Below are 20,333 nucleotides of genomic sequence, written 5' to 3'. Positions count from 1 at the left end.
TTATAGTAGTTATATTCTTGTGCATAGGGGTAGTATTATAGTAGTTATATTCTTGTACAGAAGGGGTAGAATTATAGTAGTTATATTCTTGTACAGAAGGGGCAGTATTATAGTAGTTATATTCTTGTACAGAAGGGGCAGTATTATAGTAGTTATATTCTTGTACAGAAGGGGCAGTATTATAGTAGTTATATTCTTGTACACAAGGGGCAGTATTATAGTAGTTATAGTCTTGTACATAGGGGCATTATTATAGTATTTATATTCTTGTACATAGGAGCAGTATTATAGTAGTTATATTCTTGTACACAGGAGCAGTATTATAGCAGTTATATTCTTGTACATAGGAGGCAATATTATAGTAGTTATATTCTTGTACATAGGGGCAGTATTATAGCAGTTCTATTCTTGTCCATAGGAGAGGATAGACGTGTGCTTGAGAGCTCTCAGCAGGGCGGAGGCATGGCTTCTGACCCAGGTGGAGGGGAGGGGATCTGGGCTGATGATCCAGGGAAAGCCCCTGGTCTGGAGTCTGGCCTGCAGCATGCACCTGATGGTAATGGAAAGCTGGAGATGGTGGCTGGTGAGTCTTCTAAACCTGCTTGTTATGTTGGAGGATTAAATGCTAAAGTTACAAGGCAAAGTATATTTAAGCTGGAATTGCATATCAGCAAACTAAAAGAAGAAATTAAGAAAGAGACTGATCCTAAGGTAAAACTGATGAAGTGCGAGTGTCTGGGTGATTGCAGCCGAGAGCTGCTGATGAGGAAAGAAAAGCTGGAGAAAGGTTTAATCTCTGTGCCCAGAAAGGAGACTTGGGCTAAAGAGAAAAAGAAAGGATCCAGATCCCAGACTGTGAGCAGAAAACGCTTCATAGGGAATAAGGACATTAAATCTAAAACTGTGTACAGCATTGTGGTGCAAGGAAGCCCAGTGAGAAATGCAGCGCTGATATCAGGGGCACAATGTGAGGGGTCCGAGACACCAGAAAGTGCTGCAGAGGAAAGTGTGCCAGCAAACGAGGGGTTAACTGCAGTGACCTCTCTATGCAGCAATGAAGTGAGCTCAGCTGCTGAGAGTGAGAAAGAAAGTGCACCCTGTACTGATACTGTGAGTGAGACCCCCCTCAGCGCTGTGAGTGAGACCCCGCTCACTGGTGCTAGTGAATGACTGTCTGCAACAGATAATACAAATATTATAATGGACTCTGAACCATCCATGTCAGTGAATGGAGATAATACTGTGCAGCAATCAGTGGTGATGGACTCTATGTCATGTATGTCAGCGGATGGAGACCACACTGCAGTGGTAATGGACTCTCAACCCTCCATGTCAGTGAATAGAGACAATACTGTGCAACCATCAGTAGTAGATCTGGGTGTTGTTGCAGCACAGTCAGGTGTCAGTAATCATGGAGCTAGGGAGAGCTCCAGCACTAATCCTCCAGCAGCGGTGGAGATCTCCAGCACTGACCCACCTGCGGCTGGTGAAAGCTCCGGCACTGACCCATCTGCGGCTGGTGAAAGCTCCGGCACTGACCCATCTGCTGACCATCAGTTCAGGAGACTGTTCTCTAATGTCACCAGACCAGTGAACCCCCCGCCTCAGAGGAGAAACGCAGTCAGGATAAAATACACAGGACCAGAGGAGAACATCCCATCCAGAATTTACATTGGGAAAGTTCTCCTAAAAGACTTCATGAAGTTCAATGCGTATGAGGTCTACGCTCTGATCCATATCCCATCCAGCAGGATCTATGACATCAGCTTTAAGCTCCAGTGCGATCTGGATTTGTTCTGGAACATCTGTAATGACACCAGAGAAGATGAGATCTGGGATCACCTCCATTGTATCCAGCTGTCTAAGCCGCAGGAGATAACGGCCACTGTCCTGTTCCAGTCTGAGGTGGTGGCGGTGGCGGATCTGCAGCACTGGCTGAACCGGCAGTGCATAGTGAGAAGTCATCCTGACAAGATCTATGATGAGGAGCAGATATGGAATGGAGGATATACGCTAAAAATCCAGCTGATACAAGAGAGCGGTGTGACCAGACATCTGCCGCACTCCTTCTACCTGGGCTCAGAGAGGGGGATCTGCTACTACTCTGGTCAGCCACGTCTGTGCCATAGATGTGGGGGCCGGCATCTCGCCATAAACTGCTCTCGTATCACATGCTCATTATGTGGACAGTCAGGTCATACAAAGGACAAATGCACAGGACCCGTCATCTGTAATCTGTGCTCAGAACAAGGGCATACGTTCCGGGATTGCCGGCATGCAGAACACAATAAATATAATGGCCAGACCTCCTCAGAAGTTATTCAGGAAGATGTCACCAGAGGTTCTGATGTCCCAGAAGCTGGTATGGATGAGGACAGAAGTCACAGTGTCAGTGAACCTGCTCCAGAGTCTGAGGTACTAACGGATGCTGCACTACTAGGACCACCAGCCACTGAAGAACCACCTAAAGGCCCACCAGCCAATAAAGAAAGACCTAAACCGCCATCAGCCAATATAATAAGACCTAAGCTTCGATCAGCCACTAAAGTAGGGCCTAAAATGCCAGTTGTTAAAGAGAGGCCTAAGGTGTCCAGAAAGCCTGCCACCAAACTATCCAAACATCAGCCCAGTACATCTGTGGAAGCAGTTAGTCCGCCTGCACTGTCCAGTGTGGATGAGGAAGGCTTTGTGACCGTAAAAAGAAAAAATGCATCTGTGGATCCCACCAGAAAAGTCACAACAGTACAGAAAACCTCTGAGCCTCCAGTGCTGGCGATAAGTCCTGGACGTTACAATGTGCTGGGAGAAGACCAAGATGAAGAGTCACAAATGGAGCAAAGTCCTTCATGCGTCCTCGAAAACGTCTCTGATGAGGGGGATCCTGACCCTCCCGTGTCCACAAAGAGATGGGGCACTACAGGTGACAGCAGTGGAAGGAGGAAGAAGACCAAAAAGTCTAAGTGATCAGGATGCGGCTGAGAATAAACTCCATTAATGTGAACAGTGTGAGGACTGTGAGCCGGCGGCAGGCGATTTACCAGCGTTTGTCTGACGAGAGATCTGACGTCTTCTTCTTGCAGGAGACGTATTTGAAGAGCAATGCTCTTGTGTATGCAGCCAAGAGAGACTGGAGACTTGGGCCGTCATACTGGTCCTTCGGTCTGGAGAGAAATGACGGTGTGGGGGTCCTCTTTAATACCATGAATGTCCAGGTGGACAGAGTCCTGGAGATCTGTCCGCGTCGCTGTCTGATGCTGGACTTTACATTGGACTCCATCCATTATAGAGCGATAAACATTTATGCTCCGCAGACCAGGAAAGAGCGGAGGGAACTATTTGACCACATGAAACCATATTGCTTTACATCTAAAGTATTTATATTGTGTGGGGACTTTAATAATGTGTCCTGTAATGTGGACAGATCCAGCAGTCAAAAGCAACTAAGATATGATGAGACGTTCCTTAATAATATAGTCCAGCAGGCCCACCTAGTAGACCCCTATGGGTCTCATCATACCAGTAAGACGTACACTTACCATAAGGGTGGTAATGCCAGTAGGATAGACCGGGTGTATATAAAGAGGGAGGTGAGATGCTCTCAGTACAGGATCAGCCCCCTGGAGTATTCGGACCATTGTATGGTGAGTGTGACGCTGGATCTGGCCCAAGCTGTGGTCTGTGGAAAGGGGTACTGGAAGGTGAACAGCTCTGTGGTCCAAGATCCTCGGTTCAGAGAGGCCTTCACCACATTCTATAATGAACGTAGGACCACCCAGTGTATGTGTGATGACACAGCTGAGTGGTGGGAGATCATGAAGAGTGACATCAAGCAGTTTATTATACGAGCAGCCAGGAGACGTAGTAATATGGATTATATGAGATACACAGCCCTGAGACTGCACCTCAGCCGGCTATACAGCAGGATGAATAGTGGTGAGGAGGTGGACGGACGGAGCGTCAGCCATATAAAGCAGCGGATGAGGGAGCTGCAGTACGATCGCCTCAAGTCTCTCAAGGCGGAGGGACAGTTTGATAGTTGGGGCGTCCATAACCCAGATCCCTTTATTGCCTGTAAGAACAGGGTTAGTAAGAAGCTGATCACTGGCTTGTTAGATGAGAATGGGGTGGAGCAGTCAGAGCCGGAGAAAGTCCACAGGATCATTGGGGATTATTATAGAGATCTGTATAAAGGGGCTCATATTAATAAGAATGACATTAAAGCTTATCTGAAGGGGGTGTCCCTACCAACGTTAGACCTGGTGCAGGCAGATAGTATGGCCGATCCCATAACTGAGGATGAGGTGAAGAGGAGCATTGACTCCTTAAAGGCCAACAAGAGCCCAGGACTGGACGGCCTGACCAGCGAGTTTTACAAAGAGTTCAGGGACTTGTTGGCTCCGGACCTGGTGCAGGTTTATAATGATTGCCTCTCTGCAGGGAAGCTCCTACAGTCCCAGTATAGATCTGTTCTGGTTCTCTTAGCAAAGAAGGGAAATCTAAAAGATGTAAAGAACTGGCGTCCACTGTCTTTGCTAAACACTGACTATAAAATCCTGGCCAAGATCTTGTATTATCGGCTGAGTGAGGTGGCGGGTGAGCTGATCATCGCCAACCAGACGTGTGGTGTGAAGGGTCGGACGATAGAGGACTCATTGCTGCTGGTGAGAGAAGCTGTGACGTACATTAAGCAGCACAATGTGGGGGCGTATATTGTGGGCTTAGACCAGAGTAAAGCCTTTGATAGAGTCCATCATGACTACCTGTACCAGGTGTTGTTACACTATGGCCTCCCGGTGCGGTTTGTGCAGTGGCTGCAGGTTGTGTATAAGGAGGCTGTAAGCCTGCCGCTGATTAATGGTCACTTGGCTGAGCCCTTCAGGATCATGTCAGGGGTGAGGCAGGGCTGTCCTCTCAGCCCATTGTTGTATGTCTTTAGTCTGGATCCTTTCCTCAGAAAAGTGCAGGATCATAGAGGTTTCACAGGGCTGAGGTGTTGCCTGCAGAGTACAGTGGAGGATGTAAAGTTCTGCGCCTATGCGGATGACGTGTCGGTGGTGGTGTCTTCTAGAGAAGACTGTACGGCTCTACAGCAGGAGATCACAGCCTTCTCCAATGTGTCTAACTCCTCTGTGAACATGGAGAAGAGCGAGGCGTTGTGGTTGGGGGGTGACAGTGATGTCTTCTCTGTGCCCTTCAGAACAGTTCAGGGTCAGATAAAGATTTTGGGAGTAGTGTTTGGAGCTGTAGATGATGGGAAGGTGAACTGGGAGGAGAAGCTGGTGGTGTGTGAGCAGAAGGTGCAGAGCTGGAGACACTGGAAGCTGACGTATCTGGAGAAGGTCCGCCTGCTGAAGACCTTCCTGCTCCCGCTCTTCCTCTATATCAGTGTGGTGTTCCCTGTGCCCGATGCGTTACTCCCCAGACTTACCAATGTCTTCTTTCACTTCTTGTGGGGTAACAGAGTGAATGTGGTCAGGAGAAACATTGTCTATCTCCCCCATAAGGAGGGTGGTCTCTCCATGCCCTGTGCTGAGCTCTTCTTTAATCTCATGTTTCTTATGAAGAATTTCTCTTTTTGTAAGAATTCAGAGAAGACGCCATGGTCTTGTTTGTTTAAGAGCCAGATCCAGCAGTTTGTGTCCGTGTGGTCGGTAGGGGACCCCATCAAGAGAATCTCAGGCCGACTAAAGAATAATGTTTCTTGGTATGGTGTCCATGTAATAAGTAAGGTTATTAGATGGAGGATCCTGTAGGAGGACGTCAGGCAGCTCAGTAGGAAGGAGTTGTATAAGAACGTGCTGTCATCTCACTTTAGTGTCCATGTTCAATTGAAGGGCGCCCCAAGTCTAGATGTAAAACAAGCTGCAAAAAACGTACTAGATCCCAGAATTCCCCCTCATATGAGAGATGTGGCGTGGCTGGGGCTCCATGGTAAGATGTACGTCAGAGATAACCTAAAGTGCAGGAATGTATCAGACAGATCCTGTCCTAGAGAAGAGTGTCCCCGTATACAGGAGACCATGGAGCATCTGCTTCTAGAGTGTCCTTTTAGTATGCAGGTATGGGAGTGTGTGTCCTTGTCCCTAAAGTTACCGTACCTGGTGGGACAGTCGTATGGTCAGCTGCTGTACGGAGACTTCCAGCCTGAGCTCAGGGCGTATAACCGAAGCTCCCTGTATGTAATAAATGTGGTGACCATCTATCATCTGTGGTGTGCACGGTGCTGCCTGCTCATCAATAAGGAGGTCCTGTCCTGTGATAGTGTCAGGTATAAGATCCTGGAAAGTCTCAAGACAGTGTATAAGAAAGATATAAAGTTTAACTCAGGTAATGTGAACTGGAGGAACATTCATGTGGCGGGATTTATCAATGTTATCTAATATTATTGTGTAAGTGATGTAACAACACAGTATTTATTTTCTTTAATATTTATTATTTTGTGATTTTAATGTAATTATTCTGTAATATTTGGTTGTCAGTTTTAAATAAAAAGATCATTATAGTAGTTATATTCTTGTACACAAGTGGCAGTATTATAGTAGTTAAATTCTTGTACATAGGGGCAGTATTATAGTAGTTATATTCTTGTACATAGGGGGCAGTATTATAGTAGTTATTTTCTTGTACGTAGGGGCAATATTATAGTAGTTATTTTCTTGTACGTAGGGGCAATATTATAGTAGTTATTTTCTTGTACGTAGGGGCAATATTATAGTAGTTCTATTCTTGTACGTGGGAGCAGTATTATAGCAGTTCTATTCTTGTACGTGGGAGCAGTATTATAGCAGTTCTATTCTTGTACGTGGGAGTAGTATTATAGCAGTTCTATTCTTGTACGTAGGGGCAGTATTATAGCAGTTCTATTCTTGTACGTAGGGGCAGTATTATAGCAGTTCTATTCTTGTACGTAGGGGCAGTATTATAGCAGTTCTATTGTTGTACATAGGAGGCAGTATTATTGTAGTTATATTCTTGTACATAGGGGGAAGCATTATAGTAGTTATATTCTTGTACATAGGGGGCAGTATTATAGTAGTTATATTCTTGTAGAAAGGGGGTAGCATTATAGTAGTTATATTCTTGTACATAGGGGGCAGTATTATAGTAGTTATATTCTTGTACATAGGGGCAGTATTATAGTAGTTATATTCTTGTATATAGGGGGCAGTATTATAGTAGTTCTATTCTTGTACAGAAGGGGCAGTATTATAGTAGTTCTATTCTTGTACGTAGGAGCAGTATTATAGTAGTTCTATTCTTGTACGTAGGAGCAGTATTATAGTAGTTCTATTCTTGTACGTAGGAGCAGTATTATAGTAGCTCTATTCTTGTACGTAGGGGCAGTATTATAGTAGCTCTATTCTTGTACATAGGGGGCAGTATTATAGTAGTTCTATTCTTGTACATAGGGGGCAGTATTATAATATTTATATTGTACATAGGAGGCAGTATTATTGTAGTTATATTCTTGTACATAGGGGGAAGTATGATTGTAGTTATATTCTTGTTGTAATGCACACGCTCGGACTGACTGGCGTGTGCGTGTTTAGTGGTTCCACTGTGCCATGAACCGGAGAGTGCCTGGAGGGGCGTAACTAAGTATCTGCCCGATCCGACCAAGGTCGCACGACGGCATACGACGCCAGTGCACCAGGGAGGAACCGAGCAGAGGGACCAGGGTCTACTCCAGGTCAGACTCTGGACACGGCTGTTGACCCACACCGGGGAATACAGGAACAGGCAGACTAGCGCGCAGGCTGGGTAGGGTCCACTACAGACTGGGAGACAAATTCAGAGCCGCAGATGCGGTAAACAAACAGAGTAAAGCGAAACCGCAGGTGCGGTAGACAAGGCTGAGCAGAGCAGAACCGCAGACGCGGTAGACAAGGCTGAGCAGAGCAGAACCGCAGACGCGGTAGACAAGGCTGAGCAGAGCGAAACCGCAGACGCGGTAGACAAGGCTGAGCAGAGCGAAACCGCAGACGCGGTAGACAAGGCTGAGCAGAGCGAAACCGCAGACGCGGTGGACAGGGCTGAGCAAAGCGAAACCGCAGACGCGGTGGACAGGGCTGAGCAAAGCGAAACCGCAGACGCGGTGGACAGGGCTGAGCAAAGCGAAACCGCAGACGCGGTGGACAGGGCTGAGCAAAGCGAAACCGCAGACGCGGTGGACAGTGCTGAGCAAAGCGAAACCGCAGACGCGGTGGACAGGGCTGAGCAAAGCGAAACCGCAGACGCGGTGGACAGGGCTGAGCAAAGCGAAACCGCAGACGCGGTGGACAGGGCTGAGCAAAGCGAAACCGCAGACGCGGTGGACAGGGCTGAGCAAAGCGAAACCGCAGACGCGGTGGACAGGGCTGAGCAAAGCGAAACCGCAGACGCGGTGGACAGGGCTGAGCAAAGCGAAACCGCAGACGCGGTGGACAGGGCTGAGCAAAGCGAAACCGCAGGCGCGGTGGACAGGGCTGAGCAAAGCCAAACCGCAGACGCGGTGGACAGGGCTGAGCAAAGCAAAACCACAGACGCGGTGGACAGGGCTGAGCAAAGCGAAACCGCAGACGCGGTGGACAGGGCTGAGCAAAGCGAAACCGCAGATGCGGTGGACAGGGCTGAGCAGGCAAGAATCGCCGGAGCGGTAAGCAAGGCAGAGCAGAGGGGACAGGGCTCTGTTCACACGGAACAGACTGGAAGGGAAAGGCAGAACCAGGTACACACAGGATACTTGCAATGAAGTAGCGAGTGGACTCTAAACTCCCAAACGGGAGTACAGAGACAACGAGTAGGAGATAGGTACGGGATCAGATTCTGCAGGAAAAGGGAAGGTACGGACATAGAGAAAAAACAGGAAACAGGCTAGGAGAGTATTCAGACAAGAACAGACACAGCAGCAAGATACAGGAGCGGGTCTAGGTATGCGGCCCCTAGAAGGCGGAACGAACAGGCTAGGAGCGTGTACACACAGGCCTGGAAATACAGCCTCCAGGATAGGCAGAAGACAACAGGCTAGAAGACAATACAGACAGGACACAGTTCAGACACGGGAACTGATACCGAAGGCAGGAAACATAAACGGGACCTGGCATATCAGTGAGCAGAAGCCAACTGACAGAACACAATGCTCAGGCAGGGTTTCTTGGGAGGAGCTGGGTTAAATACCAGGTGACAGACAGCAATAGGCTGAGGACGCACAAGGGGTGCGTCTGCAGCAGGTACAAGAAACAGGAAGTGATCGGGCGCCGCCCTTAAGCAGCAAAAACAGAGGCAAGCAGACAGCATGGAGGGAAGCCAGGCTAGCAGACTGGACTGGAGATCAAGTGCGCGCTCTTGCACAGTGGGAGATGGACCACTATGCAAGAACGCCGCCAGGTATGTTACACTTGTACATAGGGGGAAGCATTATAGTAGTTATATTCTTGTACATAGGGGGCAGTATTATAGTAGTTATATTCTTGTAGAAAGGGGGTAGCATTATAGTAGTTATATTCTTGTACATAGGGGGCAGTATTATAGTAGTTATATTCTTGTACAGAAGGGGCAGTATTGTAGTAGTTATATTCTTGTACATAGGGGCAGTATTATAGTAGTTATATTCTTGCACATAGGGGCAGTATTATAATAGTTCTAATCTTGTACATAGGTGGCAGTATTATAGTAGTTCTATTGTTGTACATAGGTGGCAGTATTATAGCAGTTCTATTCTTGTACATAGGAGCAGTATTATAGTAGATATATTCTTGTACCGAAGGGGCAGTATTATAGTAGTTATATTCTTGTACACAAGTGGCAGTATTATAGTAGTTATATTCTTGTACATAGGGGCAGTATTATAGTAGATCTATTCTTGTACATAGGAGGCAGTATTATAGTAGTTATATTCTTGTACATTGGGGGTAGTATTATAATAGTTATATTCTTGCACATAGGGGGAAGCATTATAGTAGTTATATTCTTGTACATAAGGGGCAGTATTATAGTAGTTATATTCTTGTTTATAGGAGGCAGTATCATAGTAGTTACAGTACAGACCAAAAGTTTGGACACACCTTCTCATTTAAAGATTTTTCTGTATTTTCATGACTATGAAAATTGTACATTCACACTGAAGGCATCAAAACTATGAATTAACACATGTGGAATTATATACTTAACAAAAAAGTGTGAAACAACTGAAAATATGTCTTATATTCTAGGTTCTTCGAAGTAGCCACCTTTTGCTTTGATGACTGTTTTGCACACTCTTGGCATTCTCTTGATGAGGTTCAAGAGGTAGTCACCAGAAATGGTTTTCACTTCACAGGTGTGCCCTGTCAGGTTTAATAAGAGGGATTTCTTGCCTTATAAACGGGGTTGGGACCATCAGTTGTGTTGTGCAGAAGTCAGGTGGATACACAGCTGATAGTCCTACTGAATAGACTGTTAGAATTTGTATTATGGCAAGAAAAAAGCAGCTAAGAAAAACAAGTGGCCATCATTACTTTAAGAAATGAAGGTCAGTCAGTGCGAAAAATTGGGCAAACTTTGAAAGTGTCCCCAAGTGCAGTTGCAAAAACCATCAAGTGCTACAAAGAAACTGGCTCACATGAGGACCGCCCCAGGAAAGAAAGACCAAGAGTCACCTCTGCTTCTGAGGATAAGTTTATCCGAGTCACCAGCCTCAGAAATCGCAGGTTAACAGCAGCTCAGATTAGAGACCAGGTCAATGCCACACAGAGTTCTAGCAGCGGACACATCTCTTCAACAACTGTTAAGAGGAGACTTTGTGCAGCAGGCCTTCATGGTAAAATAGCTGCTAGGAAACCACTGCTAAGGACAGGCAGCAAGCAGAAGAGACTTGTTTGGGCTAAACAACACAAGGAATGGACATTAGACCAGTGGAAATCTGTGCTTTGGTCTGATGAGTCCAAATTTGAGATCTTTGGTTCCAACCACCGTGTCTTTGTGCGACGCAGAAAAGGTGAACGGATGGACTCTACATGCCTGGTTCCCACCGTGAAGCATGGAGGAGGAGGTGTGATGGTGTGGGGGTGCTTTGCTGGTGACACTGTTGGGGATTTATTCAAAATTGAAGGCATACTGAACCAGCATGGCTACCACAGCATCTTGCAGCAGCATGCTATTCCATCCGGTTTGTGTTTAGTTGGACCATCATTTATTTTTCAACAGGACAATGACCCCAAACACACCTCCAGGCTGTGTAAGGGCTATTTGACCAAGAAGGAGAGTGATGGGGTGCTACGCCAGATGACCTGGCCTCCACAGTCACCAGACCTGAACCCAATCGAGATGGTTTGGGGTGAGCTGGACCGCAGAGTGAAGGCAAAAGGGCCAACAAGTGCTAAGCAGCTCTGAGTGTGCAAAGCAGTCATCAAAGCAAAAGGTGGCTACTTTGAAGAACCTAGAATATAAGACATATCTTCAGTTGTTTCACACCTTTTTGTTAAGTATATAATTCCACGTGTTAATTCATAGTTTTAATTCATAGTTTTGATGCCTTCAGTGTGAATGTACAACTTTCATAGTCAAGAAAATACAGAAAAATCTTTAAATGAGAAGGTGTGTCCAAACTTTTTGTCTGTACTGTATATTCTTGTACATAGGGGGCAGTATTATAGTAGTTGTAGTCTTGTACATAGGGGGCAGTATTATAGTAGTTGTAGTCTTGTACATAGGGGGCAGTATTATAGTAGTTGTAGTCTTGTACATAGGGGGCAGTATTATAGTAGTTGTAGTCTTGTACATAGGGGGCAGTATTATAGTAGTTGTAGTCTTGTACATAGGGGGCAGTATTATAGTAGTTGTAGTCTTGTACATAGGGGGAAGCATTATAGTAGTTATATTCTTGTACATAGAGGGCAGCATTATAGTATTTATATTCTTGTACATAGGGGGCAGTATTATTGCAGGAAAAATGTATAAATCCAGCGAAGGGGTCCTTAAATTTACATCTTTATTGAAGATCCATTAAAAGACCAATGTGGAATAGCATACGTTCCTGACACAACTTCCTAAACCCCATCACGACCCATTACGTACATTTACGTCATGGCGATCGGCGCTGGCGTAAGTTATAGTTGAGCTCCCGCTGTCATGGGCAGGAGCAGTGCCCACATCACCCTGGTCCATTTTTCAGCCTAAACGCTGTGATCGATATCGATCGCAACATTTAAGAGGCTGGGTGAGGGAGGGGGCTCCCTCTCCCTCCTGATCGGCGCCGCCGCGAAGTCATCGCAAGGGTCGATTGTTGCCATGGCAACCCAAGATAGTCATGACGACCACAGAGTCTCCCAGCTACGGCAAGCCTGTTATACCATTGTCTAAGAGGTGTTCTGTCAGGGTAACGTATTTTAGTGCTGGTGCAGTGCAATGCATTATACCAGCGACCAGAGCCATGAAAAAAATTGTAAATATATAAAAAGAAAGAAAAATCACAAAATAAAAAATACGAAAAAAATATACCAATACCTAAATATATTTCTGTAAAAATAAAAAAAAAGTACACATTTGGTATCGCCATGTCCAGAACAACCCGAACTATAAAACGGTCACACTAGTTAACCCCTTCAGTGAACACCGTAAAAAAACTATGCTTTTTCATCATACCGTTGAACAAAAAGTGGAATAAAACTCGATCAAAAAGTCAAATGTCAATAAAAATGGTACCACTGAAAATGTCATCTTGTCCCGCAAAAAAACAAGCCATCATACAGCTAAATCAGATATAAAAGAGCTATGGCTCTCACAATATAACGATGCAAAATTATTTTTTTGTTCTAAAAAAGTTTTTATTGTGTAAAAGTGCCAAAACTTAAAAAAAAAAAAGTAATATAAATGTGGTATTACTGTAAATCGTACTGACCCGAAGAATAAAGCTGCCTTATCAATGTTACCATATGATGAATCGCATAAAAAAAAACAATTCTTCAATTGTTGGTTTTTGTTCATTGTGCCTCCCAAAAATTGAAATAGAAAGCAATCAAAAAATGTCATGTGCTCGAAAATGGTACCAATAAAAACGTCAACTCGTCCTGCAAAAAACAAGCCGTCACATGACTGTTGGCAGAAATATAGGAAAAATTATATCTCTTAGAAATAATATTTTGATGCAAAAACTTTTTTTTGCAAAAAGAAACCCCGTCTTTTAATGTGTGACAGCAGAAAAACATAAAAACCAGATATAAATCTGGCATCACTGTAATCGCACCGACCGGAAGAATAAAGTCGTCTAGTCACTTACACCGCACGAGGAACGGCGTAAAAAATAAATAAAACCAATTCTACACTGTTGATTTTTTCATTCTGCCTCCCAAAGATCACAGTAAGGCTCGGCTCACATTTATCCTGCGCTCTGCGCTGAGCACTTACACCCCTTCCGTGTAAATCTCTGAAATACATGATTCAGACGGAACCTCCGGCGGAAGATTCTCTGTAATGAGGCAGATGGAGGCACTGTGGACGCCGTCCGGCCTGTGATTCGGCAGTGTCCGTCTTTTTAGGTGTGCATAAAAGTGCAGTCTGTCACAGTTTTGTGCACCTCTGAAAAGATGGACACTGCTGAACAGAGGCCAGACAGAGTCCAGAGTAACTCTGCTGCCTCATTATAGTGAACAGATCCCTCGGGGGTTTCATCTGAAATTATGTCACGCCCAAACCCCAAAGTAAGTGCTCAGCGTAGAACGCAGGATAAATGTGATCCCAAATGTTATGTAAAATGTTACCAACAAAAACTTCAAATCAATGCACAAAAAAATAAAAAAAAAACAAGTTCCCACTCAGGTCCGTCATTTGCCAATGGAAATATAGGGGGCTTTCATATTACTGGTATCTCAAAGGCTCTGGAACAGCGAAATGGCTCCTCGCCCCCGTAAAGAAATTTAGCAAATTCTGCTCTCCCAAATTCAAATACTCCCCTCCCTTTTGAGCTCCACAGTGTGCCTAAACCACATTTAGCGTCCACATGTTTGCCATTTTTGTAGCGATGAGAGCCTGCCTAATTTACGGGCGCATGTCTCCAGAAGCATGAGCTGGGCACAATGTACAGGCACTACAACGTACTGGTCGCTACAACCTACTGGTCACTACAACATATTTGCAATTTTCACTCAGCAACATTCACTGCTGTTTGTTTCTGGAAAACACCCATGGAGTCAAAATCATCACTACACCTGTGGTGTAATTTCCAAAATGGTGTCACTTGAGGGGGGATTATGCTCTTCTGGCACTTAGGGGCTCTGTATATCGAGTCCGCAAACTATTTTACGATAATTTGTTCTCCATGAATCAAATAGCACCCTTCCCTCCTGAGTCTCGACTTGTGGCTAAGTAGTTCTGTACAGCCACATATGGGGTATTGCCACGTTCAGCTGAAATTGTGTGACAAATTTTGGTGTAGTTTTTTTACCCATTTCCCTGTGTGAAAGTGTAAAATCTGGGGCTAAAACATTTTTTTTGTGGTAAAAATGTAATTCTTTTTTCTTCACCGCCCAATGGTATAAAATTCTGTGACACAGCCGTGGTGTCAATATGATCACTGCACCCCTAAATGAGTTCATTGAGAGGTGTAGTTTGTAAAATGAGGTCACTTATGGGGGGTTTCTGCTGTTCTGGCACCTCAGGGGCTCTGCCAATCTGACATGACAAACACAAACCATAACAATAAAATCTGAACTATAATATGGTGCACCTTCCACTGTGCCTGAAAAGTAGTTCCCAATTACACGTAGGGTATTGACGCACTCAGGAGAAATTGCACAACAAACAGAGAGGTCCATTTTTCCTATTAGCCCTTATAAAAATGAAAAACTTGGGCCTAAAATATAAATATTTAGGTGGTAAAAAATGTAATTATTCTTTCTTCACCACCCAATGGTATAAAATTCTGTGAGGCACATGTGGTGTCAACATGCTCACTGCATCCATAGATGAATTAATTGGGTGTGTAGTTTATAAAATGAGGTTACCACCTATGAGGGATTTCTTCTATTCTGGCACCTCCGGGACTGTGACAATGTGACGTGGCACTCTCAAACCATTCCAGCAAAATCTGAACTCTAATATGGCGCTTCTTCCCTTCTGAGCTTTGCACTATGCCTCAAAAGTAGTTTTCAAACACATATGGGGTATTGGCGTACTCAGGAGGAATTGCTTAACAAGTTGTAATGTTCATTTTCTCCTATTATCCCTTCTGAAAATTAAAAACTTTGGGCCAATGCAACATGTTACTGGAAAAAAAATGGTAATTTTCCATTTACTCAGTCCAATGTTATAGGATTCTGTGAATTGCCTGAGGTTTAAAAATGCTCACTTCTCACCTAAATGAATTTTTCGAGAGGAATAGTTTACAAAATTGGGTCACTTGTGGGGGGTGGGTTCCACTGGTTAGACACATCAGGGGCTCTGCAAATGGGCCATAACATCCGCTATGGAAGCCAGACAATTTTGTGTTTCAAAAGTCTAATGGTGCTTCTTCCCTTCCGAGCCCTGCTGTACACCCAAACATATAGGGTATCTGTGTACACAGGGGAGTGTGTACAACAAATTTTGGGTCTATTTCCTCCTGTTACCCTTGTAAAAATAAAAAATGTGGGGCTGAAACAATTTTTTGGGGGTAAAAATGTGATTTTTTTATTTTCACGGCTCAACGTCATAAAATTCTGTGAAGCACCTTTGGGGTTCAAGGTGCTTGCTACACATCTAGATAAATTCCTTGAGGGCTCTAGTTTCCAAAATAGGGTCACTTGTGGGGGGTTTCCACTCTGCTAACTCCACATAGTGTCCGCTATCTATTCCAGCCAATTTTGCATTCCAAAAGTCAAATGGTGCTCCTTCCCTACCGAGCCCTGCTGTGCGCCCAAACGGTAGTATTCCCCCATATATGAGTATCGGCGTACTCAGGAGAAACTGCACAACATATTTTGGGGTCCATTTTCTCCCTTTACCCTTGTGAAAATGCAAAATTTGGGGCTAAAGCAACATTTTTGTGGGAAAAAGTATAAATGTTCACTTTTTTCCTTTAACTCCTGTGAAGCACCTAAAAGGTTAATAAACTTCTTGAATATAGATTTGAGCACTTTGAGTGGAGCAGTTTTTAAGATGGTGTCACTTTTGGGTATTTTCTGCAATATAGGCCCCTCAAAGTCACTTCAAATGTATTATAGAAGTTTTCTTCTTCTACATAGGGGGCAGTATTACAGTAGTTCTATTCTATCTTCTACATAGGGGCCAGTATTATAGTAGTTATATTCTTCTACATAGGGGGCAGTATTACAGTAGTTCTATTATTCTCCATAGGGGGCAGTATTACAATAGTTCTATTCTTGTACATAGGGAGCAGTATTATAGTAGTTATATTCTTGTACATAGGAGGCAGTATTATAGTAGTTATATTCTTGTACATAGGGGGCAGTATTATAGTAGTTATATTCTTGTACATAGGGTCAGTATCATAGCGGTTGTATCCTTGTACATAATGGGTAGTATTATAGTAGGCAAGTCTAATGCAGCTTCCGCCATATTTTAAAAGTGACAACCAGTAATTTATTATAATTTAAATAGACAGAAAGCTCTTAAAAGTGTTCACACAATGAATAGAGCTGATCAAAGTTCACTGAGAAGAAAACATGAGAGTTTATATATAAAGTTGGGTGGGGATTTTCCAAGTTCAGATGAACTGATACAATGGAAAGGGGGAAGTAAAACACCTATTTATATATAAGATTAATGTGGGGGATGCCACTTTTCATAAGATCAGTAAGAAGGGTCTCTTCTTTTCCCCTTTGTTTTGTAGCAGTGCTATTTTTGGCTCTGGGTTGTGACTAGTAATTAGTTGACTTTGGCTAATTTGCATTAACCTATGGCAGAGGTGATGCTGTTTTAGGAAAGCAAATTGGTGCGGACTGGAGAACTTTACGTTTTATGACATTTTATACTCCATTCACATCCAGAGCTCCACCTGTGTTAAATTACGGTACGTTAATTAAAACTTAAAATATAAAACATTTGCTAATCATCTTCTTTAAACAAGTTGTCCACCTTTAGAAATATGTTTTTTTTTGCTTAAATGACTGAATTTGGGGCTAAAAACTATTTTTTCAAGTGGGTTTCATTAAAAATGTTGCACAGTTTGCCTGCTACAGCTTCTGCATTGTTTATTGCTGGCTGCAGAATAAGTTAACTTAGCATCCATCAGTGAGCTCTTTCAGATTGAATGACAAAAACGTTTGTAACGTTTATCTGTCTTTTTCTGAGGTCCTCTCAGCTGATTTATGGCCACAGACCACATCAAAGTTGAATGTGCTGGTTAACAAAATGTCTGTAAAAGCCAAATGGTGTACATTTTTTATTGAAACCCAATTGCAAAAATGATTTCTGCAATTTTGTTTTTTTAACAGCAAATATTGCAGCTCTCAAATAGTCATGAGGCAGCAAGTTCCAGAGATGTTTTTCGTCTTGCAACTTCTCTGAGAATTGCCATCAAGTGACACATGTAGCCCCTGCCTAAAGATCAGTATCTGTCTTCACTCACCTTTTCCCGCTGCTTTCACATCCATATTTCCGCAATTTACTGGTCATGTCTTTAGGAAAGGGAGACCACCACATAATAAAGTGCATGTATTTGGTCATTTAATTTGCAATTTTTGAAAGAAAAAAAAAAGGCAAAAGAAACACAAAACTAAAAAAAAACAAAAAAACAAAGCATTACCTACAACATACATTATCCATTTTTTTTGGCAGTGCATTTCCTAAAAACGTCCGTGAGGGTACCTGCTGTCCGTCGGCGCCCTCTGTGGCGACACTATATACAGTGGTTGGCACATTTAATATTGTACAAAGAGACGGGAAATGAGGGGACGTCAGCACTGGAAAAAACAAAACAAAACAGCGAAACGAAAAAGAAATGGTTTCAAACTAAAACTAGGTCATAATTAATGCCCACAGAGCAGAGCACCACGTTTGCTGCCAACGTCCTGAAAATGAAAGTGCGACAAGGTTGGTGGAGCCCCCTGTCTGCAGCGTGATGTATGTACATTCCTAATAGAAAGAAAATCCTCTTCTGTAGTCAGTCTCATCCATTCACTGGCCGCAGCAGATGCCAGTCCTTCTGCTCTTGGAGGCCCGCACCTGCCGACGTCCTAGAGCCGCCATTACCATGTCCGTCGGGGGTCTGCTCTTTGTCCTATTCCGAGCAGCGCCCCCTTTGCATGGACAGCGGGATGCGTGTCAGCGTCCAGAGCCAGGTCCGTGTGTGTACTGTATACACTGCTGTCTGGCACAGTGGACCATGATCAGCCTTTCACACAAACCCCCCGGGTGCTTGACTCGGGGGATTATGTAAAAAAACGGGGCAGTGGTCTCCAGCGTATTGGGCGTTACTGCTGTGTAGATGACAACGTAGTCTCAGCAGAGCGTGTCCGTATTAAAAGACAACTGAGCCTGCGGGAAAAAAATAAATAAATTGCAGATGGCAATGCAGTCCAGGTCCAGATATCAGATATTATGCATTGCTCCATATGGCAGAAGACAGGAAAACTTAAACGGGTATACCGCCCTCTTGTAAAGTGATGGTCACATCTTTAGGACTCAAAAATCATTTTAGGATCGATTTCTGGGAACCTCGGAGAATGAAGGCGTTGAGCCAATTCAGTGCCGGTTCAGTGCCCTGCGCAGCGGCTCCTGGACACCTACCGTGCAGGTGAACGGCAGCATGCTCCCCACATCCATCCTATCCATCGGTCAGACCCCCAATAAATATTCCATACCTTTACAAGATGGGAATCCCCCTTTAACCATTGCTACAACCTCACATTTTATTTCCTCATTAAGATCTCTGCTTGCGATCAGTGAATGGGAACATTCGTGCTGACCTGACTGTGTCCAGTCTGGACAATCCTCTGTGAGCTTCAGTCTGATACAGGTCACCTGCGCTGATACATTGTAACAAAGTATCAGGATACAGTAGAAATTTGTATGGCTGATGTGTTTTTCCTGTCTAGACGCTGCGCTGGGTGTACACAATCCTTCCATTCATTGACTGCAATCAGAGATGGGTTATAATAAAGTACCATCTGTGCTTAGGTGAAGTCTCTTTTGGGTATAGATACAAGTCTCTGCAGGCTCTGCTGATTTCTTAAAGAGGTATTCCCACTGAAAAATCATAGTCCTACCTTGGAGGCACAAATGTAACTCTATAACGGGGGTCCCTCTGACCCCAGCGCTGCGGTCACCAGACAGGACAGAGGTAGGCGAAGCCACAACAGACATTTGATGGCCTATGCTGTCGATATGTTAGAGATGTCTCAGGCGGGAGTACCCCTTTAACATTGGGTAAATGCCAGAATACCAAGATGCCAGTTATTACCCTTTCCTCCTCGAAGCTGATCAGGCCTTCGTCATCAGTCTCCAGATCCTCGGGCTCCTCCACTACCAGGGCCCGTAGTTCTGTGGGAGTGCTCCGGGCTCGTAGGAGGCTCAGCACCCGCTCCATGGGGGATGGGACGGAGTTACTGTGATTCGCCTCCTGTTGCTCCAGGTTATCGCTCTGTTTCTTTGCAAAGTTGACGAATACCTGAAAAATTGCCGTTGACCAGAATCAGTGATCAGGCTGGAGATAAGCAGCGCCACAGCACCAGGCAGCCCCGCACACTATTGGAGGAGGAGGAAACGAGCGCATGGCGTCGCTTTATGCTCCTAATGAAGCTACAATGAGGGAAGGAGGACACGTATAGACGAGGTCTCTCTTACGTTGTCCAGTGTGGTCTGGCTGACGGAGTAGTCCTCTATCCCCAGCACGTCCACCACCTGTTCCATCTTACTAAAGACTTGGGCGAGGGAGACTTGCTCGGATTTCAGCTGGTACTGTACCTTGGTGTGGTGCCTTTCCTGCGGGAAACAGAATGGTACCATGATGGAAGGAAGCAGCCAAAACTTTTCTGGATGTTTATAGATAAGTGTCACCAAGTTTGTCGTATAACCGCTTATCACGTGCAGTGAGGGTTGCAGTGCGAGGATGGCGATACTTACTTTGAGGATGGCTTCTGGGAAGTTCCTGTTAAAGAATCGGACAACTTCCTTGACATTAACGCTGGATTTCATCCTCACCGTGATCATGTATCCGTCTCCGAATCTGTTTGACACAGGACGACACTTGCTGTAGGATGCGTGACTATAAGGGTGGACATATTTATTGCCCACTGGTGGTCACACTGTGGTTTAAGGGGAGGTTATAACAATCTGACATATGAAGTTTTGCATTCACCGGCTTATGATTGTTTGGGGGGAAAGGGGACAGATCTGGCCTTTAGGGCTCAGGGATTAGTCACATGAACCTATGATGCCAC

General features: G+C 44.5%; 1 protein-coding gene across 1 annotated transcript in view; it reads right to left on the bottom strand.

The window, feature by feature from the left end:
- Positions 1-17,597: 17,597 nt before the first annotated feature.
- ABCA2 (ATP binding cassette subfamily A member 2) overlaps positions 17,598-20,333 on the bottom strand; it is a 74,886-nt gene continuing 72,150 nt past the window's right edge. Inside the window, exons 45-48 of the mRNA XM_073640622.1 lie at positions 20,017-20,119; positions 19,738-19,875; positions 19,355-19,561; positions 17,598-18,429 (exon numbers count right to left, since the gene is read on the bottom strand). Of these exons, the coding sequence (XP_073496723.1) occupies positions 18,394-18,429; positions 19,355-19,561; positions 19,738-19,875; positions 20,017-20,119 (484 nt within the window). The 3' untranslated portion in view covers positions 17,598-18,393. The remainder of the gene's footprint in view (positions 18,430-19,354; positions 19,562-19,737; positions 19,876-20,016; positions 20,120-20,333) is intronic.

Source organism: Phyllobates terribilis, unplaced genomic scaffold (genome assembly GCF_046119375.1).
Source record: "Phyllobates terribilis strain yellow unplaced genomic scaffold, ASM4611937v1 Scaffold_7__3_contigs__length_470593459, whole genome shotgun sequence".
Lineage (NCBI taxonomy): Eukaryota > Metazoa > Chordata > Amphibia > Anura > Dendrobatidae > Phyllobates > Phyllobates terribilis.
The sequence above is the reverse complement of the archived record's forward strand: the minus strand, read 5'-3'. Positions and strand labels throughout refer to the sequence as shown.